The 21702-nt window shown below is 33.1% G+C and overlaps 1 protein-coding gene across 2 annotated transcripts; it reads right to left on the reverse strand.

The window, feature by feature from the left end:
• Positions 1–18358: 18358 nt before the first annotated feature.
• On the reverse strand, positions 18359–21392 carry LOC130636700 (zinc transporter ZIP10-like). 2 transcript variants are annotated; one of them, XM_057446518.1, is made up of 5 exons: positions 21070–21392; positions 20742–20891; positions 19732–20140; positions 19310–19497; positions 18359–19153 (listed from the first exon to the last, which is right to left on the reverse strand). In XM_057446518.1, exons 1-5 carry the CDS (start codon positions 21121–21123, stop codon positions 19016–19018), a joined length of 939 nt encoding a protein of 312 aa, XP_057302501.1. In that variant the 5' UTR covers positions 21124–21392; the 3' UTR covers positions 18359–19015. The 2 variants fall into 2 exon arrangements, with proteins under 2 accessions (XP_057302501.1, XP_057302500.1); XM_057446517.1 differs by having other exon boundaries at positions 19025–19497.
• Between the last annotated feature and the right edge of the window lie 310 nt (positions 21393–21702).

The following is a 21702-nucleotide window of genomic DNA, read 5'->3' on the forward strand; positions in this document are numbered from 1 at the left end:
TACACCGAATCCCTCTTTTGCAAGGCTAATGATCGCTGGGACATTTGCATTGGTTGGCGACAGTGAAAAGTATTGCATTCTTGAAATTTCACCGAAATTTTAAATTTTTTTTTAAACAAAACATAAAGAAGAATCATTTATTAAGAATAATTTGTGTATGATTTTTGCACTACGCACTTTTGTTATAAGAAATGTGAAAGTAAATAAATAAATAATATAAATTAAAAAGAAAAATTCCACAAAAGAAATAAAATTAATGCTTACCAACTTTTTTCCCTATCATGTTTGCCAGTGAGACTTTTATGATAAATCCATCTGATTTTCGTTTTCTCGGCGTTGGCAACGGAGACGAAAAAGAAGATGACGGTAGTGGCGACGACGAATGTGGTTGTGGTTGAGAAGGACTAAATTGACAAAATGTACTTATCACTAATACTTCATCAAAACAACCCTAAATATTATGCAAAGATAAGCAAAAAGCTAATAAGTAAGACCTCCTTAGCTAGTTTTCAGTAAATTCAAATAGTCCGCACCTTGAAGATATTCGCCGGAACGCCCCAAATGGCACAGGCGATAGCGCAGGGGCTGATACTGGCGGTGTAGGATGTTGCGGAGAAGCATTGTCACCGAAAACCTCGAATCGATCGTGCTCCATAGCTCGCTCTACGGCGGAAAACGTGCCATCTTCGTTCTGGAAGTCTATAGCCCCAAATTCTTCACTTATGTAAACGGATTCTGGGATTAACTACGAATAAAAACGTAACATATCAGAGCTGAGTGATTTCATCAAATTTAAAAATATTTTGTCAATAAGGATTAAAAATCAAGAAATTCTTGAGTTTAAAAATACAAATTAGGTAAAAAAAATTGCGTACCTTAAAAACAATGGCTAGCCTAGAAGCATCAGCCTGGCATTTTCGAATTGTGAATGTTAAATTTTCTTCACCATTTTTAAAAAATGTGATGCTCTCCATGGCGACTATCTGTGTTTTCCGGGCAAAATTTTGCAATTAATGAAAAAATTAAGAGCTCTGTATTTATAGCATGCCATGGCTTCATATGAATAATATCATATTCGTGATATTACTTAACTGTAATATCACGAATAAGCAGATATGCGTTTCAAATATGTTTATAATTAATTTACCCAAAAGTTAGCAAAATCTAGATTAAATTAAATCTTTTTTTCATATTAGGCATTATTTATCTAAAAGATGGTTATTTTCCTTCTTACTGCAGTAATTTCGTGCAAGTCATGTTTCTTTCATAAGAAACTTCCTTCTTCCTGTCTGGTCGCATTCAAGATGTTTGAAATGAATGAGAAGAAGAAAAACGTTTTTTCTCTGTTCTTCTATTTGGGTTTTCTATGTTGTAAATAGCCAGACTGTTACCTTAAAAAAAATATTTCCGTTCATTTTCGTTAGTTTTAATATTTGTTAGTTATAACATACAACGTCATGAGTATGGTTACAATTGGGCTAAGGTTACAGTTTTATTTATGTAAAAAAGGATAGCTTCTCTCAACATTTGTGGTCGTTCGTTAACACATTCGGAAAATATTTCTTCAACAGAAAAATGTTGGAAAAAGCTCTGATCTCTTTCTTCCAATTTTTGCTGACTTCCTGCAAGCGGATCCTGGCCGAAGGTGTGCTCTTCTGACAATGTACCGCGGTACACTTGTTCATACAGCTGAACAGCTTCGTGTTTTGGGGGCAATTCTTCAACGGATAACGGTGTCAATCTGTTAGTATTTTCTTTTATTACTGACGGAACACCTCTACCTAAATAATATATATAACATTAATAACCCATAAATTTGTGAGAATAGATATTGAAAAACGTACTAAATTGACCTGGTATTGGGTGTTCATTCCACGCTGAAACAACTCGATTAACACCAAAACCAGTCACCAGACATACAATGGATGACACACAAAATTTTTGAACTTCATCTTCCATATTGATAGTATTGCTGTTGTCCATTTCTACCAGTATTTTTTTTACCGGATAATTTACCCGCGAGTTCACCTCTGGCCAAATTCTTTCGATAGGGAGGTTCTGAATATATGTAGAGAATTATAAATTGCTACAGTTTTAAATTAAGTCACCGAAAAAAAATATTTATCAAAGTCATCTTCTTTGATTAGGTTTGCTTGTATGGCAAAATATCTGATCGACCGCGAAGATGCTGAAAATGTTCCTGGATTCCAAGAATTAAAAAAAACTCTTTTCCACAGTCCGTACGCACTTGATGAAAGATACCATAATCAATAGCAGCCTTTCTAAAGTATTAAAATGAAATATATATCTATATATCAGAAAAAAATAGGCTAAAGATGCTGGGAACGATTATAAAATTTATAAAATTTTGTTTTTAAACAAAATATCCCTCAGTGGTGAGAAAATGTTTTTTGAACAACAAAACCTTTTTATGCTTTTTCCCTTTACAAAATATATGTCTTTCAAACTATATGTTTCAAACTATATGTCTTTCAGTGAAAGCAACGAGAATTTAATTAACCTGTATATTTCATCGTAAATAAGAGCGTTGTTTTTTATTGGCATGGTGGAGTAGCCGACAATGAAGCGAGAATGACCATCAATGGCAATGACATGTGTAGCCCCATACATAACAAGCTTTTCATTTTGATCATAGTGAATTTTATGACCAAAGTATTCGGCCCGATAAGGTATTGGGTTAACCATTCGTGCTGTGTCAGTGCGTCTTCTCTGGTGGTTTTAGGGTGCAGCTTTTGCTAAAGCTCGTCCAACTTTATTATGGCTAACACGTATATTGTCTCTATTAGCAATATACCCGGTCATCATTTTCCTCCCATACGTTGGACCAACCTTAAATAAATAAATTTGGTCAATGTCATAAAATAGTGAATAACAGAGTTCATTTATAAAGACGCTGTTTTATTCAAAGAAATGAAAATTAGATATTTTTTTCAAGAAAAAATATTTCAGCAAGAGAAAAAAGTATTAATTAAGAAAAAAAGTTTTAACTTTTGTTTCTGGTATTTTTAATATACTCCAGTAAAACAAGCCAGTTCAGGAAACAAAATTTGTGGCGCTTTCTTCAAAAAATATTTTCCTCAAGGAAGCACGCAACAAAATTTACAGCTGTTTTCTCTACTTTACTCATATCTTAGAAGACGAGGAGGTAAATCGATAAGAAAAGCTGCAGTATAAATGTGTCATGTAGAGAAATGTAAAAATGAAAAAATCTTAGAAAAACATATTTTTCTAACAAAATGCCGAATTATTAAAAAGTAACTGAAGTAAATGTAATAATGTCTTATACATACTTCTTGAACTGCTGTTGCTACAATCTGTTCTAAATGGGCTTGTGAAACTCTTGGCGACAATCCATTTTATTTACAATACCGTTTTATTGACTTTACGGAATAACCTCTTTCTCCTGGATATCGCGACTGCAAGATATTGCTTATCTCTTCATAAGTTTTTTTTTGAGAAAAAAAAGAAAGAATTTCTTCAGTAAAAATTTTATTCATGTCTGTTTCTGTGGTAAGACAAACAACATTTAACTGAATCCTACGAATGTTATACAACTCTTTACACTTCACGTCAATTGCTCTGATAGGCCAGAATTATCACATGACTTGTCACATGATTTGTTACTCTTTTAGGCATTTACGAGTTAAAAATTTTCAATTTTCTATTTAAACCAAAATTAACAATTGAACTTGAATTTCAATTTTTGATTCAAATTAAAAATCAAAAATTGAACTTAAAATTTAATTTTTGATTTAAACGAAATTTGATTTAATTTTCAAATTTAAAATTCTCTTAAAAATCAGAAGTTTAGAAATTGATATTACATTTTGGGATTTTTAGCACCAAATGACCCAAAGTAATCCTTGGGTTTGTAGATGAAAAACGTCTGCGAAGGAGAGGGTACTTTTTTGCCAAAATATGAAGTCCCTTTTTTGTTTTTTGATTTGCAAACGAAAAACGAAAATTGAGTTTAAATTTTCTTTTTGTATTGAATTAAAAAAGAAAAATTGATAAAAAAATTGAAATTTGTTTTTATTTTAAAATGAAAATTAAATGTCCCTTTTAGGTCACGGATTCAATAGCCATATATTAGAGCATTCTGCATAACTTACGATAACAAAGATGTCATTTTTACGCTCTTTTTTCAGAAATACATTTTGTTTATTAACCCTACGGTTTTATCCATCGCAAACACGCCGTCATTTGTCATATTTTTATGTCTTGATTATTGACCTCTTTGTGACCGCACTTTATTTAAAAAACTACCCTACATTTAACTTAATACCTTTTTTTTGGCCACAAATCAAGAGTAAGAAACAGTAAGGCAAAATTCCACCGTCCAAACCAAACACTCATAGTTTGCTTTTTTGAATAAATAAGCATTTATCTTGATTTAAGCATTTTCTTTTCATTTATACCACGCTGACTTGATTATGGGTAGGAAACCCATGTGCTACGGTGTTTAGATCCGTTTCCTGAATCGAAGCGGGAAAATGAGACTCTTCCACTAGCGAAATCCTCTAATTTGTAGATGGAAAGTGATTGCAGCATGGTAATTGCTAATTGGAGAGTCGACTGTATAGTCATGAGAAATAACGATACCGTAATAATCCGATTAAGCGCCCAGCATTATTTAAGCGCCCCCCTGGAATAAGCGCCCAAGTAATTTCCTCAAGGTTCAATAAGCGCCCAGCACTTATTAGGCGCCCTCCCTCGAAAAGTGCCTACCTGAAAAGGGGGCGCTTAATCAAAAACTACCTTGAGAAATTGGGCGCTTATTTGAAAATTTTACTTTCTTTTATTGAGAACCCTATTGAGAACTTCATTTTGTTACATCTTTTGTACAGTTTTTTTTTCCGAAAAAAAATAAAATTGAAAATTACCGTTGTCTTTAATTTGTACAAAATTAGGAAAAATTTATAAGCGCCCAGCATTTTTTAATCGCCCCCCTGGATTAAGCGCCCATGCAAAAATCCAAAAATTTAATAATCGCCCAAGGCGCTTGTTCGGATCATTACGGTATGTTGTAAAGATTTTTAGCTGAACTAATGGTAAAATTGTTTTAGTACGATCTCCTTTCTTTTTGTTATGACTTGCATCCAATGTAGTTTTATTGGAGCTATCAGTGGATTATTAAAGACTAGATTACCTTTTTGACGCAATTAACCAAAAATGTGCTAATGAAATCCCTTTTGTTTGATCTCATTGTTTTGCGTTAACTTCTGTTGATAAACACTACCTACATACGAATGTCGGAGATGATCAGGAAAATAAAAAAAAGGTGTGATAACTATTTTTGTTCGATATTATGTAACCATATTGCAAAGATTGCATCATGCTGTTTTTTTAGAAATTATTAAAGCACAAACCAAAATAAAAACGGGATTCCTGCTCTCTTCAATTTTTCACAAGAAAAAAAGTGGAATTTTGATTATTGACCAGGTCAACTTTGTCTGGCGATATGTAGCACCTCTTGATAACGAAAAACAGAAAAAACAACTTCATATAAAATTCGACTAAAATATTTTTTTTATTTTTAAAAAAATGTATTTATTTTCATTTAGTTGATATTAAATTCGAATTAGATTCGAAAATGTCATTAGCGATCACGACTTCAAAAGTAAGAAAAGGGGTGAAAGAACATCTAGCCTATCACTTTCTGGCTGGGGTTAGATTGTTAGATTGCATTTTTTTTTACATAAAAAGCTTTGCGAGTTAATTTGTGTTTTAATATGGCAGCGAAATGGATATAGAAATGACATATTGGTGAGATGTAGTTCATTATATAAAAGACTTTTGAAAAATAAGAAACAGCAGTCTTCACAATAGAGTAAACGAACGGAGAGAACAGAGATTTTGCACAAAATCAGAACGCTAGAAGACCAAGAAAAATAAATTTAACAAATTGAGATCACGTCTGATATGTTGTTCAGTATCAGATTGTGTGTAAGCATTTTACTGCATCTTAGTTAAAACATAAGGAATCTTTCTAATTCTCCTGCTAGGCAGTTGTTAAGGAAACAATTCCATTCCATTACGGAAATAAAAATACAAAAATAAAACTGAATATCCGTGGATGAAAATAGACAAAGATTCATTTGATTTAATATATACCGACACGTTCATTTTAAAGAGTTTTTTTAAAAGAGTTTTTTTTTGTAATCGCCTATAATAACAGGCTAAGTCTGTGTGTAACGCTTACAAAGAGGATGATTTTTTGTCTCATTTGTTAAACGGCAAAGTTACCAATTACGTAATCATGTAAGAGAGGAAATTTGGCGTTAATAGCATTTTTTAAATAACGAAGCCAATACAATGCACTTGCAAGTTAGATCAAATGTTAAGCATAAATACTGCTTAACTAGTGAAACCACAGTAAGAATCGGCTGTATCATGGCTCACACATCAAATTAAGCATATCTTCTGTAAAGAAAGTATTTTGTTAATTTTTTTTAGCATTTACCTTGAAATGTCGAAAATAAATCCAGTTGAATAAATAAAACAGTGTGTTGTAGAATAACATAAAAAAAAAATTGACGCCTAAACAATGAGTTTTTTTCCGAAAATTTTGCGTGTATAAATTTTTGCGAATCGTTAAACTGTAATAAGTTTCTAGAGCAAAATTTGTCGTAATTGCTTAAAGTTAACAGGTAGTAAAACTATCTAAAATAATCATTTTGTTTTTATTTTAACCTGTTTTTGCGGAGCTTAAGTTTAACAGAAACATAATTGTCAAAATTTGCGCAAATAAGTACACAAAATTAGTACGTTAATATTTTGAGTATCTTAATGTTATTTAGTCGTTATGACTAATAATTCTAACGTATTAAAAAAGCGGATTCATAGTAAAATCTTGCTTTAAAATTAGAGGATCTTAAAATTAATGTTTGTTACATCAAATCTTTACAAACCGTATATGCTTGCTATGCCCAACTCCGCAGTTTCTAGACCCATTGAAAGATGAAAATAATTTATTTGATGGAAGGGATTATCAGTATTTTCGCCTCAATTGAGAATAAATTTCGTATTACACTCCTTTTTTCTCACTGTAAGAATCAATCGTCTCAGCCCACAGTTTTCACAAAGAATGATATGCGATCGAACACCATACTTTTGTTGTTGGTTCAACTTATAGATGTCATCAAAAGCTTAATCATAAGGAAGATAAGGTTTTTACTGAAAAATATAACAAATTTAGAGCAAAAAAATAAATTTATGAAATATTTTTTGCTTATGTGCTTTAGTTAATGGATGGTTTACAGGTGGAACAAGGTTGACAAAGATGAAACGCATCATTTTTTTATAGAGTTTTTACACAAAACGTCTTTTACTTGACCAACCAATTGAAATTGAGACCAGTACTTAATGAGTTACTCAACTTGCAGAGTAAAAGAGTGATTTTTTACTTTATATATGGTAAACACCAATATTTTAAAGACTCTTACATCAAAATAAAATATTATTTAGTCCATGGATACTCGTTTTCTGTGTTAAGCGTGATACAGTAAAACAAACCAGGCACAACAACAGAGGTGTCGCATACAGCATCTGAACATAAATAATTGGATGCATTTCCACCACTTGGTGTGAATTTAATCGAACAACCGGATGCTTGATGTGATGACTAAGTATGCAGATAGTATAAGCCTTTTAATTTGAAGGGCGTCTAACTCAGAATTCATATTTCGCTTACCAGGGTAAAAATCAAAGCAACTGAAAGGATAGCAACCCACGTGTTAGCTGAAAAGAAAAAACAACAACAAATTATTATTGAGATGCAAAACTACATACCAATCACTTACCCATGATTAGGACACAGTTTTAGATACGAATTGTAACTAAGTTGTACTGATAGGTAATTTTTTGTCAGCAATTTTTATACCCTTTTTTTTTACATTATTATAGGACAGATAAAGAGTAATATGTTTATTCCGGACCTAATTGTGACCAGTAGCATTCCATTTGAATGACACACCTTGAAATATTTTGTGATTGTCAAGATCTTTTATAACTTTGAATTGCTTTATATATATTTTATATATTAATTAGTATCATAACAGGATGTACAACATTTGATATCTTCCAAATTACGTATTTTAGATTAACAAAACAAATTTCTTAGGTCTAAAGTTGACTTTTATGTGGGTGTGGATCTTTTGGGTTGCTCCACTATGTTCACTTTGCCCCCTATCCTGTCAAAATAATTCAACCACGGTCGTTTTCACTTAGATTTTGTCCACCAATCAAATTTCTTAGGGGCCATTCAATAATTACGTAACACCTAAATTCGCCATTTTTTACCACCCCCCACCCCTTGTAACGCATCGTAAAAAATCTAGTACCACCCACTTAGCCACCTTCCTTGTACGTAATACTTCCAATCTTAAGACCTTATTTATTCATTTCCTATAGTACCAAAAACCTTCATGTAACAGATAAACCGGCAAACTAGTGTTCTAATTTGAGAAAAAGGATATAACAGGGCCATTTATTTAGCATGCAAGATGGTATTTTTGGTACTTTTGCGTAAGTGCAAAAGCAAGAAACAAATTCAAGATGTAGATTATACACCAAAGTAACTAAAAATATCCGTAATACATAAAAACTCTCTGTTACATAACAAAAGACCTCTATTCCCCCCACCCCATCGCCCCTAGATTCTCGTAGCAGTTCGTAACAAAAATTATTGAATGACCCTTTAAAAGAAAATAAGTATTATTCTAATTTGATTTTCTTTTAAAGTACTTCCCAACACATGAAATGAGGATATCCATCAAATTGAAGTTATAAGATATTATAATTAAAGTTTTGTTCCATTTTGAAACTTTCTAATAATCGCGATAGAACATTAAGAAACAATTACAGGAGATATGGGTTTGTTGCCATTACCTCCCACATTAAAAGCAAATGCTCTGCCAACAGATAACTAGTCGATTGTGGCATGTTTTTAAATTAACGGAAGCTTTTTGGGCCCATTAACTGCGTCAAATGTTTTGAACACATCATTAAAACTAACCAGGTGTTTTGATGTTTTTCTCTTGTTTTGTCAAAATTGCATTGCTTCGTTGTAAGAGTAAGTAGAAGCGATTACAGCAAACCCACAGAAACGATTAGTATTTTTCAACTGTTTTTATGGAGTATTAGCGGTCTCTTTACTTTGTATTTTAAAGCAAGGAGCACGTCGAGTGAATTCTAACGTTATTTACGTTTCTTATCTTCCTGCGAAATGATGCAATACTGTTACCCTATTATTGCAAGTGATGCGAGAATAGAAAGAAGAAGGGAATAATGTCGGGTGAAAGAGTTCGTATTAAAGACGTACAGAGGTACATGAGCGATTTTAGAATGCTGTCATCTGGATCATACTGTATGGCTTTTTAAAAAGTTTCCAAATTCCCTACTTGTCTGCTTATTTTGTCACAATTGCGACTTGCATTTTTAAAACACGAGTGACACGTGCTTTATACTCTTATCAATCGCTAATCCTTCAGTACAATATAAGAGAAGTGTCATACAGAAAACAGACTTTACTCTCCTAACCATAATGTCGTCTTCTTTCATACTTGTAGAAAACTGGCTATAAATACACTTTAGGTAACAACCAATCGCGCATTCCGTTGAAGAGGCGGATTTGAAAATCTCATCTATATAATAATACGCCAGTTCCGTGTCTCTGTGACAGGCAAAGTGGATGTATTGTTTTTACTAAAGAAACAGCTGCGGTAACATGTCACTTTTGCTAAACTTTATTTTTATTCTGTCTTTTGTGTGCTTTTTCAAATTGATTTAAAATTTTTGTTTTAAGAAAGTCATGGTTAATTTATTTTATTGTTCTCATAAAAACTTTTGTGTAATGATGTAAAACTTTATTACACAAAAGTCACAGGTAATTAATTTTTTATGACTCCCTTAATATTGGTTTTATCTATTCCCGCTTGAATAAAATTAACAACAAAATGTTTTGACGAAAAGAGCAATGCTAGGCTAAAACAAATCATGTGATAAAATAAAGTGATTTCATTAGTTAGGAATTTTATTGCATGCAAAATTAAATTTACCTTAACGGGAGCTTTGTTATAAATTGTTATACGAGTAAAGTCACAGGTAATTAACGTTGTTATTAGAGTTGTCAATTTCGGTCAAAAGTGATAGTTTCTTGCGTCTTTAAAATGAAACTGACAACAAATGATTTTGTGATAAGAAACATAGAATAAATTATAAATGTTTATAACCTTTTATATCTCCACGGGATTTCGTTTAAAACGTTTCTTTTTCAGCCTTCTTAATAAAACTATCAACAAACTTTTTTGTGATAAGAAGCACAACAAATTTAAGTGGATTATTCCACGGGTTTAAATAACTAGTTGACAGAATAATTTGCTAATACAAAACAAAAAAGCGTACATCAATCCTGCTGACCAAATATTTCTCAATCAGATGAAAATATTTGATCAATTTAAAAACATATCTCGCCCTGGAATCATTCTAGGAATGATCTGCCTTTTTGCTCTATGGGTGTTATTTCAATGCAAATCTAGGAAATCTGATTAAGAAATGCGTTCTCATTTTAATAGAAAGTTCAACTTTATTGGGCACATAGTTGATGATTTTTTGAAATATCGTGTGCTATTTTCTCTGGAAACAAAAACAGCGCAGGAAACAGCAGACAGATTTGTTGGTAGATTTCTTTCCTTCTTTGGGTTGCCAATGATTATACACTCGGACAATGGGAAGGAGTTTGTTCACAATATTATGGATTGCGTTTGTGTAATTTGGCCAGGAAGAACTACGTTTGTTCATGGAGTACCTGGTCATTTGCAATCCCAAGGTATGGTTGAGCAGGGAAATGCCACCGTACAAACAATGATCAGTAGGAAAGAGCGCCACGGTGATAGTTGTTGTTGGGCAAAGTGGTTTCCAGGAATTCAGTGTAAGAAAACACGAGTAAATACGTACCTGTTCTAGGTTTATTACTTGTTCATAGTAGTAAAGAAGAATGCGTTTGAATTTATATGTAGTCTTATGTCAATTTTTTACATCAGTACTTTTTATATTTTGTACATTCTATGTATTTTATTTTATGTTATAATTTTTTTTAACCTTAATAGTTTTCCTGAATAGCACTGTCGTTAGCAGCATTAAAAAGACGCCCTATGAAGTGGTATTTGGACAAAAACCAAATGGTCTCCATCAGCTTGGTTTAAATATTAATTCCTTTGATGAAAGCATGGTTGCTGACATGATAGGTACCAAAGAAAGCACCATTGTTTCCAGTGTTGATACAACAGATACGGAACCTGATGTAGATTTCTTATTGCACCAACCACCAGATGCGATGGAACAAGATGAAGATGAGGAACCTTTCGAAACTACTTGCTCAGAGCGAAAGGAAATAAGGACAACTGTAGCCGAAGAAGTCGCTAAGAATGCCATTTTTAACCAAAAGAAATATAGCAAGGGAAAGCGTATCAAGGTGGCTTGTTATAGAAATACAGATCACGTAACAGCTGTACCAAAGAAATTACGCCACGCATCTGATCTAAAACGTTTGCCTTGCGTAATAATTGGAAAATCCGGAGGTAATCAACCCACGTACAAACTTCTTTGTGAAGAAGGCACTTTACAAAAGCGTCACACAGCAAGTGTATTAAATCAGTGTAACGGGCCTGTTCGTTGCAAATATCCATATGACGAGGAGTTGTCTTTGTCAGAAGTTGTAAGAAAAATTACCCACATGCCTGTAATCTACTGTCGTTGTAAGTTGTCAAACTGTAGAACAAATCAGTTGCATCTCGTTGCCATTCTGAACATACAGAGAATTGCAAAAACAACGAACATTGTGATGTTGCATCTCATCAAGACAAGAATATGGATCCTGTAAAGCAGTCGTCAGTGTCCAAATTTTTAAAATTCGGAGGCGCTGTCGTAAGCCAAGGCAACCGTTACGTTTTCTAAAATAGCTGTCCAGTTGACACCTGGCTCGCTGCCATGAAAATCCTATTTGAGAGTAAAGTTTTCACCAGACGAAAATATCCGAAGTCATATAAATCAGTTAGTAGGTCTGGTCAAAAAGGGCAGTTACGACGCTGCTGAAGGGCAGTTACGTACGCGGCACAGTTTAAAAATTTAATCCATAACAACTATTAACTTCTAATCTGTTATTCAGAGTTATTCAAAGTGCGATAGTCCACATTGCAGTAACCTGAATAGTTTTAAAACTTACAATTCCTACCCTAAAATTGATGTTACTGAAATTCCCGAGTCTGACTGGATTAAGACAGCTCACGTAATCAGTCAAGTTTGTTCGTGGTTTTCAAAAGGCTACACATCACAATGCGGACTAAATGTAGTGACAGAAACACCAAAGGACTATCTATTTATGGATCAGAAAAAAGAAAACGGGTAGGACAAATAAATACGCAGTAAATGAAGGATAATTTCTTTTTCACTACGATTACTAGGTTGTAGCTATTAGGTTTTTTTTTACACACGTTTAAACATATATTTAATTTTACTAGAACATGGAAGGCATATTGCAATGAACAAAGAAAGACAGGTTCGAAATCGTTTAGAAGCATTCCCTGTGTACTTCTGGTTGACTTAATTACGTTAGATCGAAGGCTTGACATCCAGTCTATTCTACATAAAATGGATATAAAGACTAGCTGTGGTGAAAGTGTCAGGTATTAATTAAATTTTAAAGTATCTTATTGGTCTGTAAATATGATCAAATGAACAACAAAACTATAAACTCAATTCTAGTTACCAACTACATGCCGTAACGATGAACAACGTACAACACTACACTGCCAAAATCAAGTACGATAACTTCTGGTACTTTTATGATGGTATGTTGGATACTGGTATTAAGTAGATGCCCTACCACGTAACCCAGCTGCGTGCCGACTGTTGGCTATTTATAAACATTCCACTTTGCCTAAAGCTTTGTTCAGCTACTAATGGAAGAAAGCCCCCAAAATTGTATAGTCATTGTTTTTAAGGGTAAGAGTTAAGAGTTCATGGGCGAGGAGGCAGAGGGAATTGTTTATTTCTAAACATAAAGTATATGAAGTATTGATATACAATATTTACACCATTTACACTATTATTTTTCACTTACTCACCCCAGCCAAATTATTTAGCAATTGATTAAAGTCCTGACATATTCAGCAGCGCTTGTTTAAATTTGGCATTGTTTGTAAAGAAAGAATATGGCGTCATTACTAGGCCTAAAGATTTCAATAAAGAACGGTTGTGTAATCAGAAATAAAAACGCAGACGTAAGATTATACTTTTTTTTACTAAACACACTGAAAAATAATTTATTGCAATATACAAACTTTACAATTTACTTTTATAAAATATTATTTAGTCCATGGATCCTCGTTTTCGGTGATAGGTGTGATACAGTAACATAATAAACCTGGCACAACAACAGAGGTGTCGCATGCAGCATCTGAACATGAATAATTGGGTGCATTTCCATCACATACTGTGAATTTAATCGAACAACCGGATGCTTGCTCAGGCACCTAAGAATACAAAGAAGTGTAAAAGGGTATAATAGATGCTTTGATTATGCACTGTGCTAAAAATACTCACGCTTAAGGTTCTTAAATTTATCCAGGTTTTATTCAAAAAAAGGAACATTTTTTCAGATTCAGTTTAATCCGTAGTACAGGCCTGTCCCTTAATAGATTTCTGTATATGTATACTTTAACAGAATTATGCGTAGCAAACTTAATTAGGGCGTTATCGTCACTAATTAGATAATTGACAAATTGGACACGACGTAATGATAATGGAAGTCATTCGAATAACGGTTTGATTCTAACAGTTTTAGATTTGATCATGATGGCTCTTGATTGCATTCTAAGCGAGTTGAAAGAAGTTACAGAAAATAGCTTTCAAAAATTTTATTTTTACAAAAACTTAAAGAATCATTTCTATTTAAACGATTTCAATTAATTTTAAGCCGGATGTTAAGTCGGATTTTCAATGGGAAATACAAATAATTGCAACGCATCGTATTATTTTAGTGTTGATGATTTGAAAGATAATTTTTCTTAATTATTCTTTTCTTAAACCAATTTTCGATACTCGTAATACGAAAAATAAGTTATATTCATCCCTATTATTCCACGTATAGACCAAGAGATTAAGCTTATCCAATCAGATTATTTGATTTTGGTACGAAATGCGTATTATTTTCATCATTGGAAATTCGGTTTTAGTTAGATTGTTACGAGATTGAACATAATAATACATACCATATTTAAAACCAACATTAGACTCAAAAAGAGGACGATTGATAAATCTAAAAAAAAACAGAATGTTATCTCGCTGTAAAGTTGAGCAGATACCAAAAAATATATATATTTATATATACCTATGTAAAGAAAACTTCATGTACTTACGCATTTTTGCTTTAAAATTTAAAAATTGATATCAATAAAACACGTTAAAAGACTTATTTCTCTTCTTGAGATCTTCTTGCTAACTTGGTATAAATTTTGTAACTGATTGTAACATAGTTTCCCTCGGTTTTATACTCAAATAGCGGATACCTGTAATTACCTGTGGTTTGAAACACATATAGAATATTCTTAAGTAACATTCCAGGCTAATGTGACATCAGGTAATTTTCCTCAGAACAAAACAAACATTCGTGAACTGTGATTTTATGTTTAACTAGAGTAGTGCATGTTTTATAATGTTGCATAAAGAATGCACTGATTCATCTTCTGTTAACACATGATCATTACAAATTTAAAAGAATAATCAAAGTAAAAAAATATTCCCAGATTTATCTGTGTATTTAATCTTTACTAGTCGTTAGCCCGTGGAAAAATCCACGGGTTCGCCCGTCGCAGCTAAGCTACCATTTTGCGTGACAGACAGACGGACGGACAGACGGACAGACAAACGTATACGGGCATTATAATATAGATAAATTACAAGTTTAGTATGACGTCCATTACTGCGATTTCTTCTTATATACCAGTTGCATAAGCTGAAGTTGTTCTGTCCTTATAAAGTTGAAAAGAAAATTTCACTTTTGTGACTTTTAACTCAAGAAAGAAATTAGTAAACTGAATGACACAGTGTGAAGACATCATTTGCTTATTTTAATTACTGCTGCACTCGTTCTTGACAAACTCGCAAAATTTCAGTGAGAAGAAATTGTTGTCCGAAAGAAGATATTTTTCTATTCCTCCTTCAAAAATTACAAAATAATTTTCTTTCTTTTAAATAATCCCGAAAAATATTCAACATTTCACTTCCTTTTGAGCTCATTTTTTGTGACAAGAAACCTCCCCCCCACTCCCCCCTTTCCTTAGATAATAATTGTACCTCTGCCAATTCTTCACCTTTCCCCAATAGTTATATGTCCCTGCCTAGACAAATGTCACTAAAAAATCCCCCCCCCCCCTTCAGTACCCAGCAATTGACTCCGGAAATTTCTTATTTGCACAAAAAACTGAAGATCTTTCTGGTCTCAGGTAGTTTCAACTTTGTCACGCGCGAAAAGAAATTTACAAGATGGTAGAACACCTGCTGTAAACAAGAGATTGTTTCTAATTCATATACTGAATTTTAGGCTTACTTTAAAAAAAAGCAAAAGGTACAAAGATGTTTTGTTTAAAAGAATGAAAGAATTAATGCAATTGAAAAGTTCTTTTAGCCGACGACAAAAAGCGCTGTTAACTTTAAAAATATACAAATATTTTATGCTGTTCTCTCAGCAGCAAGAACATCTTTTGAAGCTTTTGAAAGAACATGGTGTTTTTTGAAAGAACATGGTGTTTTGTAAATATTTGTTTATAAAGCATCAAATCTTTTTGGCGATTGACGAAATTACGTAATGGTTCAAAAGACATGTCATAGGCTGTTTGCTGCTAGAGAGAAAACAAAATGGCCGAAAGCAGAGTGCACGGAAGAATGCTTTGACTGCGTTAAATATTGATGAAAACTGCCAGAAGTTATTGATTTTACGTAAAATAGCTGAAGGTTTGAAATTACCTTTTTTTACAGAATGATTTTAATACGAAACTGAGAAGGAGTAAACATAGAAAAATTGTTATGGACTGAATTGTGAGAATGGACTTTCTACAGAAAAGCACAGAGCGGACTAAGCTCTTAAGTAATTCCAAAAATTATTCTTTTATGTTTAGATTTCTACAAATCTAATATCAAGTTGAAAGAAAGAGGATGAAAGGAAATAATGTACTCTACGCAACAATATGTACGTACTTTTTCAGTCTCAGATCTTTTGACTTACCTTTCAGTACCAGCGTTTTGCAAGACTTTACAAAGTAAGCAGCATAATAATACTGAAAACGTTAGTAATGTTTAAATCCAAAACAAGTTTCTAAAGTCATTTTTGTCTCCAGGATTTTTTATCCAATATCATACCCGCTTCGCTAACCTGTCAGCACTTTAGCGGAGACGGTGTAGTGGTAGCGCATTCTACTTGTAATTATAAGGTTTCAAGTTCGAGTCCTCACTACGGCGCACTTTAAATGCAGTGTTGTCAGCCCATTTAGTGCCATCTACAGACCGCTAACCGGCTTGTGTGGCAGGCAAGCAAGTTAGAGCAATTCTATACGTATCTCTGGCGGTGATGTAACGCAGTTACAGTTGGAGGAGAGGAAGAGCCAACCGTTAGGATGTAATCCCCAACGACGTTAAAACTTCTTTAACATGTTAGCATACAAGCAAACAAAGAAAATGATAAGTAACCTTTTAACCCTATTTCTTTCTTACTGCATGATAACAATCCTTTACCCAAGCACCTATTTTTTCGTTATTATTTAGGATGTCCTGACAAATTATATTGCGATGGTGTCTATAAAGATTCTAGTATTAACATGCCAACTCACTTAGTTTCTGTCTTACTTTAGCTATCATAAAAACATAGCAATGTTGCGTGTTTAACAAGTTGTCTTTTCTTAGTCACCATGACAATACTGACGTGATCCAAACAATCTGTATTATTTTTATAAAAACGGAAAAAAACAAGTTGCTACAGTCATTTTATTGGTATGATAGTAAGTTTTAAATAGAACAGTATGTGGGAAGCGAAATAATTACACAACTCGTTAATTAATAATTATTAGCCAATTAAAAGTTGAAACGGAAGTAGAACTACCTCCCTTAAAGTCGAATGCTTGCGTAAATGAAATTAAGCGCAATTATTATTTTCGAATTCGTTTCAATGCCAAAAAACATCATGTGCAAAAATGCCATAAACAACAAACAAATTTAAGAGTTAATTTGTGTTCTAAATTTTTTTAGATTTATACATATGGATGTTAGCAATAAAAGTTACATTTAAGCAGAACCATCGCTTCAGTTTACATTTTTAATAATAGAAGAACAGATTTCTTTAATTTTTCATCCAAAAACGTTGCCAAAATAAAGGATTCGATATTTTTGTCCACAGGATAAGTCACTGGGGCGATTTCGATCTCAAAAATCTAATAAAAAATCAAAAAATGAGAATTGCATTATATTTTTCTTTTCTTTTACAAGCAATCAAAGCTGACCACAAAAGTGTTATGAATCGTAGTACCTTAACACTGTTAGTGAAACACTCTGTGGTCATACACACTAAATTATACATCAAGTCCCAATATTTTGTCATTAATAAGAACAGTACACAATAACGAAGGGAGACAAAAAGTTTTAGCACGGACATGAAACATTTTATTACAAAAAATTGAGGCTGACAACTTAAAAACCGAACATTAGTATTTGAATGTTAGGATTAAAGACGCTACCGAATCACACTTGAGTTGTTAGGGTTGCAGGTTTAGACTCAGATATTTTTGTTATGTCACAATAAATAGTTTTTTAAATCCTAAAAAAATGTGTTACGTTATAAAAAAACATAAAGATTTTTGTCTGAAACCTAACAAACCTTGTTTTGCAGTTTCACATTACCAGCTGTTCCGTCCATGTAGCTGTCTGGTGCCTTATTTATTTTTGATAATTTTAACAAATTATATAATCTTATCTAATTATCCTCTTAATTTGTGCCACGCATTTTTAAAATTTGGCGATTGTGTGCATATTATGACGTCATTTATTGTCAAATCTGAAAGACATTAATAAGCGTATCTTGCATGCGACAGATTGGAGGAGTGATCATCCTGTATCTATCACTATACAACAGCTGTACTAGATTTTAGTAGCCTTGACTTATTACCACAAATGTTCTTTTCTTTGAGAGACAGGCAATGTATTTGTATATGTATATATAGACTATAATCCTGGACAAAAGTGTCAATGCACAGTAAATGTGTGAATCTAATATAAAAATAGCCTACGCAATAACTTGTGGTGGCGAACTTCAAAATTAGCTGTCTTGTCTCAATGTATTTTGACCAAAATTGTATTTGATATAAACTAAATTATATTATGTAAATTTTCATTAAAATATATTGCACCTTATAACATAACTATGTTTTCTTTGACTTGTTTTAAATCTATAAGACCACTGGCAACTTGTTACCAGTTTAGACTTGTTAGGTTAGATTTTTTGATGTTGCTAGTCCATGTAATTTAACACTTTTGATTGTGTCCATTATTAAAGATTAGCAAGCAAAAGAAAGGTCTTGCAATAATAGAAAACATATTTATTCAAATAAATCAGTGTAGGAGAGTGGATCGTTTCTCTCAGGAGGACAAAGAATATGCTCGGTCTTTAGAGCATAAACCTTGTAAGTTATAAGCTTATCTGGTGATTGCTAATTCATACACAAATAATTTCTACCACCAGTCCCTTTCCCTAGAGTGTACAAAACAGTATCTCCTGTTTTAGTATCAATATTAACGGTTGGAAAAATGGCGAAAAAGTTTACGCATAATTTTGTTAATTGTTAAGAATTAAACTAATAGGAAGGAATTTAAAATATTCACGAAAAACTTTTATAGAATGTTGTATATTTAAATGTGCTGATTTATAGCTGGTATTAAAATATTTTACAAGTTAAAAATGTATGCTTATTGAGTCTTCATAAAATGCGATGAGTGCCATAATTACAAATCCAATTAGAAAGCCTAAATTTTGCAAACAGAATGTCATCAAATCTCGTTCATCCGATATGGCATGCAACATCTCTGGAAGCTGAAACAAGAATATTCAGAAATAGTAAAAAAACTGTGTCCCTGATTTTAGAAATAATGTTCTTTTTCGAATAAAATTAAAGTGATCGAGCAAAGTGTTATCCGAACATGGAATTAGTAGAAGACAAAAGTCCTGAAGCAACCAATAAAAACATACCAATTGCACCATGGCAACATACAAAAACATGCCAGCAGTAACCGCAAAGATATAGTCCGTTGCTTCAAATTCCATTCCTATGGCAACGCCAACGTATCCCCCAATAAATGTGGGGACATATGCTGCCATGACAAGAACAAGTGTCAGTTGAATGGTGCAACCAGCGGCGTGAATAATGACGAAATTACCTTTGTAAAAAGAAAAAATTTTAATCGGCAATGTGTTGAAACAAAAGTTGAGAAATATCTTTTTAAGCGAAGGTGTATAATCAGCAAATGATATAACATCTTTAGGTACAATTATCTGTCGAATGCCTCCGCCGTTGCCAAAAATTATTCACAAGAAGAAAAATTAGATTCCCCCTTTACCCCAGCGTGTGTAACAAACTAACAGAAGAGTCATAGGAACGAGGTTGCATTTACCTATCACGTGTGGAATCTCATGGCAAAGAACAGCCACTGTAGTACTTATTCCTCCAGACAAACAATCTGCAAACGCTACACCAATAGCCATTCCGTCAGTAATATTGTGTAAAAGCGCGCTTAGAACAACCACATATACCATTTGAGAAATACTCCTTTTCTTTACTTTTTCGTTATTTTCAAAATTTCCACCCATCTTTGCATTTCCTATATTACTTAATTCCTCCAACGTGACTTCTTTTTCTTGATCAGCCGTAAAACTGTTAAGATATTTGTCTCGATCATTCGAATTATTTGCCTCTCTTAATAAATCCTCAATTCTTTCTATACTTGGTTTACTTTTATTGCTGTGTGTGTGTTCATGCATGCCTCCAAACATATCACCATTATGGCTATGTGTATGGCCACACTAAAAAGTTAAAAACAAAAAGTGTACAGCGCAGAACAATCTCGTGAGCAGCGTCTGTTGTCTCTTTTAGTGGTGGCCGTCAAAAGGAAACATCGGGCGATGGGAACAGAGTTGGCCGCAGTAAACACCACTATCAAAATTGTGTGTCATACCTTGTCCATATGAAACATCTCAAAAAAAAAAGAGAGCGGGAAGTCCACCCGCAGATCAGGTATAATCGCGTGGCGTGGATCTACCAACATTCATCAAAGAGTGTTAAGGAAGTGTAAACAACAACATAATACGTGCTCATGTGACCAATGAAAGGTCTTTTTAAGAAAGGTAGATCCAGTAATGCGCGCGCAGTAATAGTAATCTGCCTACCAGTAGAATAAAAGTTTAAAATGGTAAAATTATCTACAAGGAAAATCCTGAAAATAAATTTAACGAAATGTTTACAAGCAGTCGATGTTAATGATGACGAACGAAGTAAGAGTTCTATTATAGTTCGTGGTAGCTGGAATCGACTGCATTTAATCTTAAGATTTATCTCACGAAAATTAGGAACTACGAAAGACATAACGAGAAGGCCGCATTTTAACGAGTTAACAAAATATCTTACCCCAAACAAAGCTGTCAACCAATTAAATAAATACAGAGCATACAAGCTAGCAATGATGAGAATCGATTTACATAACATATTCAATTCCTTGATATCGTTTGTGTGAGTAGCATTCTTGTGGCTTGTGTGATGCTCATGCACTGCAAAAGACTAAACAAAGTAAATCAATCAATAATAAAATATACCAACTTCATTTCCAGGAACATATGCACAGAGACGCTTTCACAGGGCGGTGCAACTAATCCATGACAAATTACAAATGCTGGCAAATTCGTTCCTAGGGATTCACTTCTACATAAAAACGAAATAAGGTGAAGAGTTAACTTACTTTGGGAATCAAATGTAACAGGGAATCACCCAACAGAGTTCCGACAGCTAACATAGAAAAGAAACTAACAAACTTTCTACTTGAGTTTTTATTTAACAGAATGTAAATGAAAAGCAGGCTGCAAGCACATGTGAAGATGTATGAACATATCGCCACTGTCACTGAACTGTAGGCTAAGAGAAAAAGAATCAAGTTAAAAGTAGTCAAAATAATCCCAGGGTTTCTTTTTTACGTTTACGTGGATATATAAGCCCTGGGAAACAGATTGGAAATACCATCCCTAATATTTTCGTTAAAATATGTCTTTAGAAGGAGTGAAGTAAAAAATACCGACGCAGCAACATATATTAAGAAACTTTACAGAAGTATGCAATACTTTAGACGCAGATTTCCTTGCGTGCTGCTCCAAGCAACAGAAGATACAGAGAATACTTCGAACAAAAAACGCAGTATGTCGTGTCATAAAACAGATGTTATGTTGTTAATTCTATGACTCATTCTGATAAAAATACGATATCATATCATATTGAATTTATATACTTACGGTTCATGGCTTTGAAGATGAGCGTTATTGAATAATTCAGAATGCCACAACATATACATTGAGCACGAAAAACAATACCGAAACGTGCC

Source organism: Hydractinia symbiolongicarpus, chromosome 3 (assembly GCF_029227915.1).
Source record: "Hydractinia symbiolongicarpus strain clone_291-10 chromosome 3, HSymV2.1, whole genome shotgun sequence".
NCBI lineage: Eukaryota > Metazoa > Cnidaria > Hydrozoa > Anthoathecata > Hydractiniidae > Hydractinia > Hydractinia symbiolongicarpus.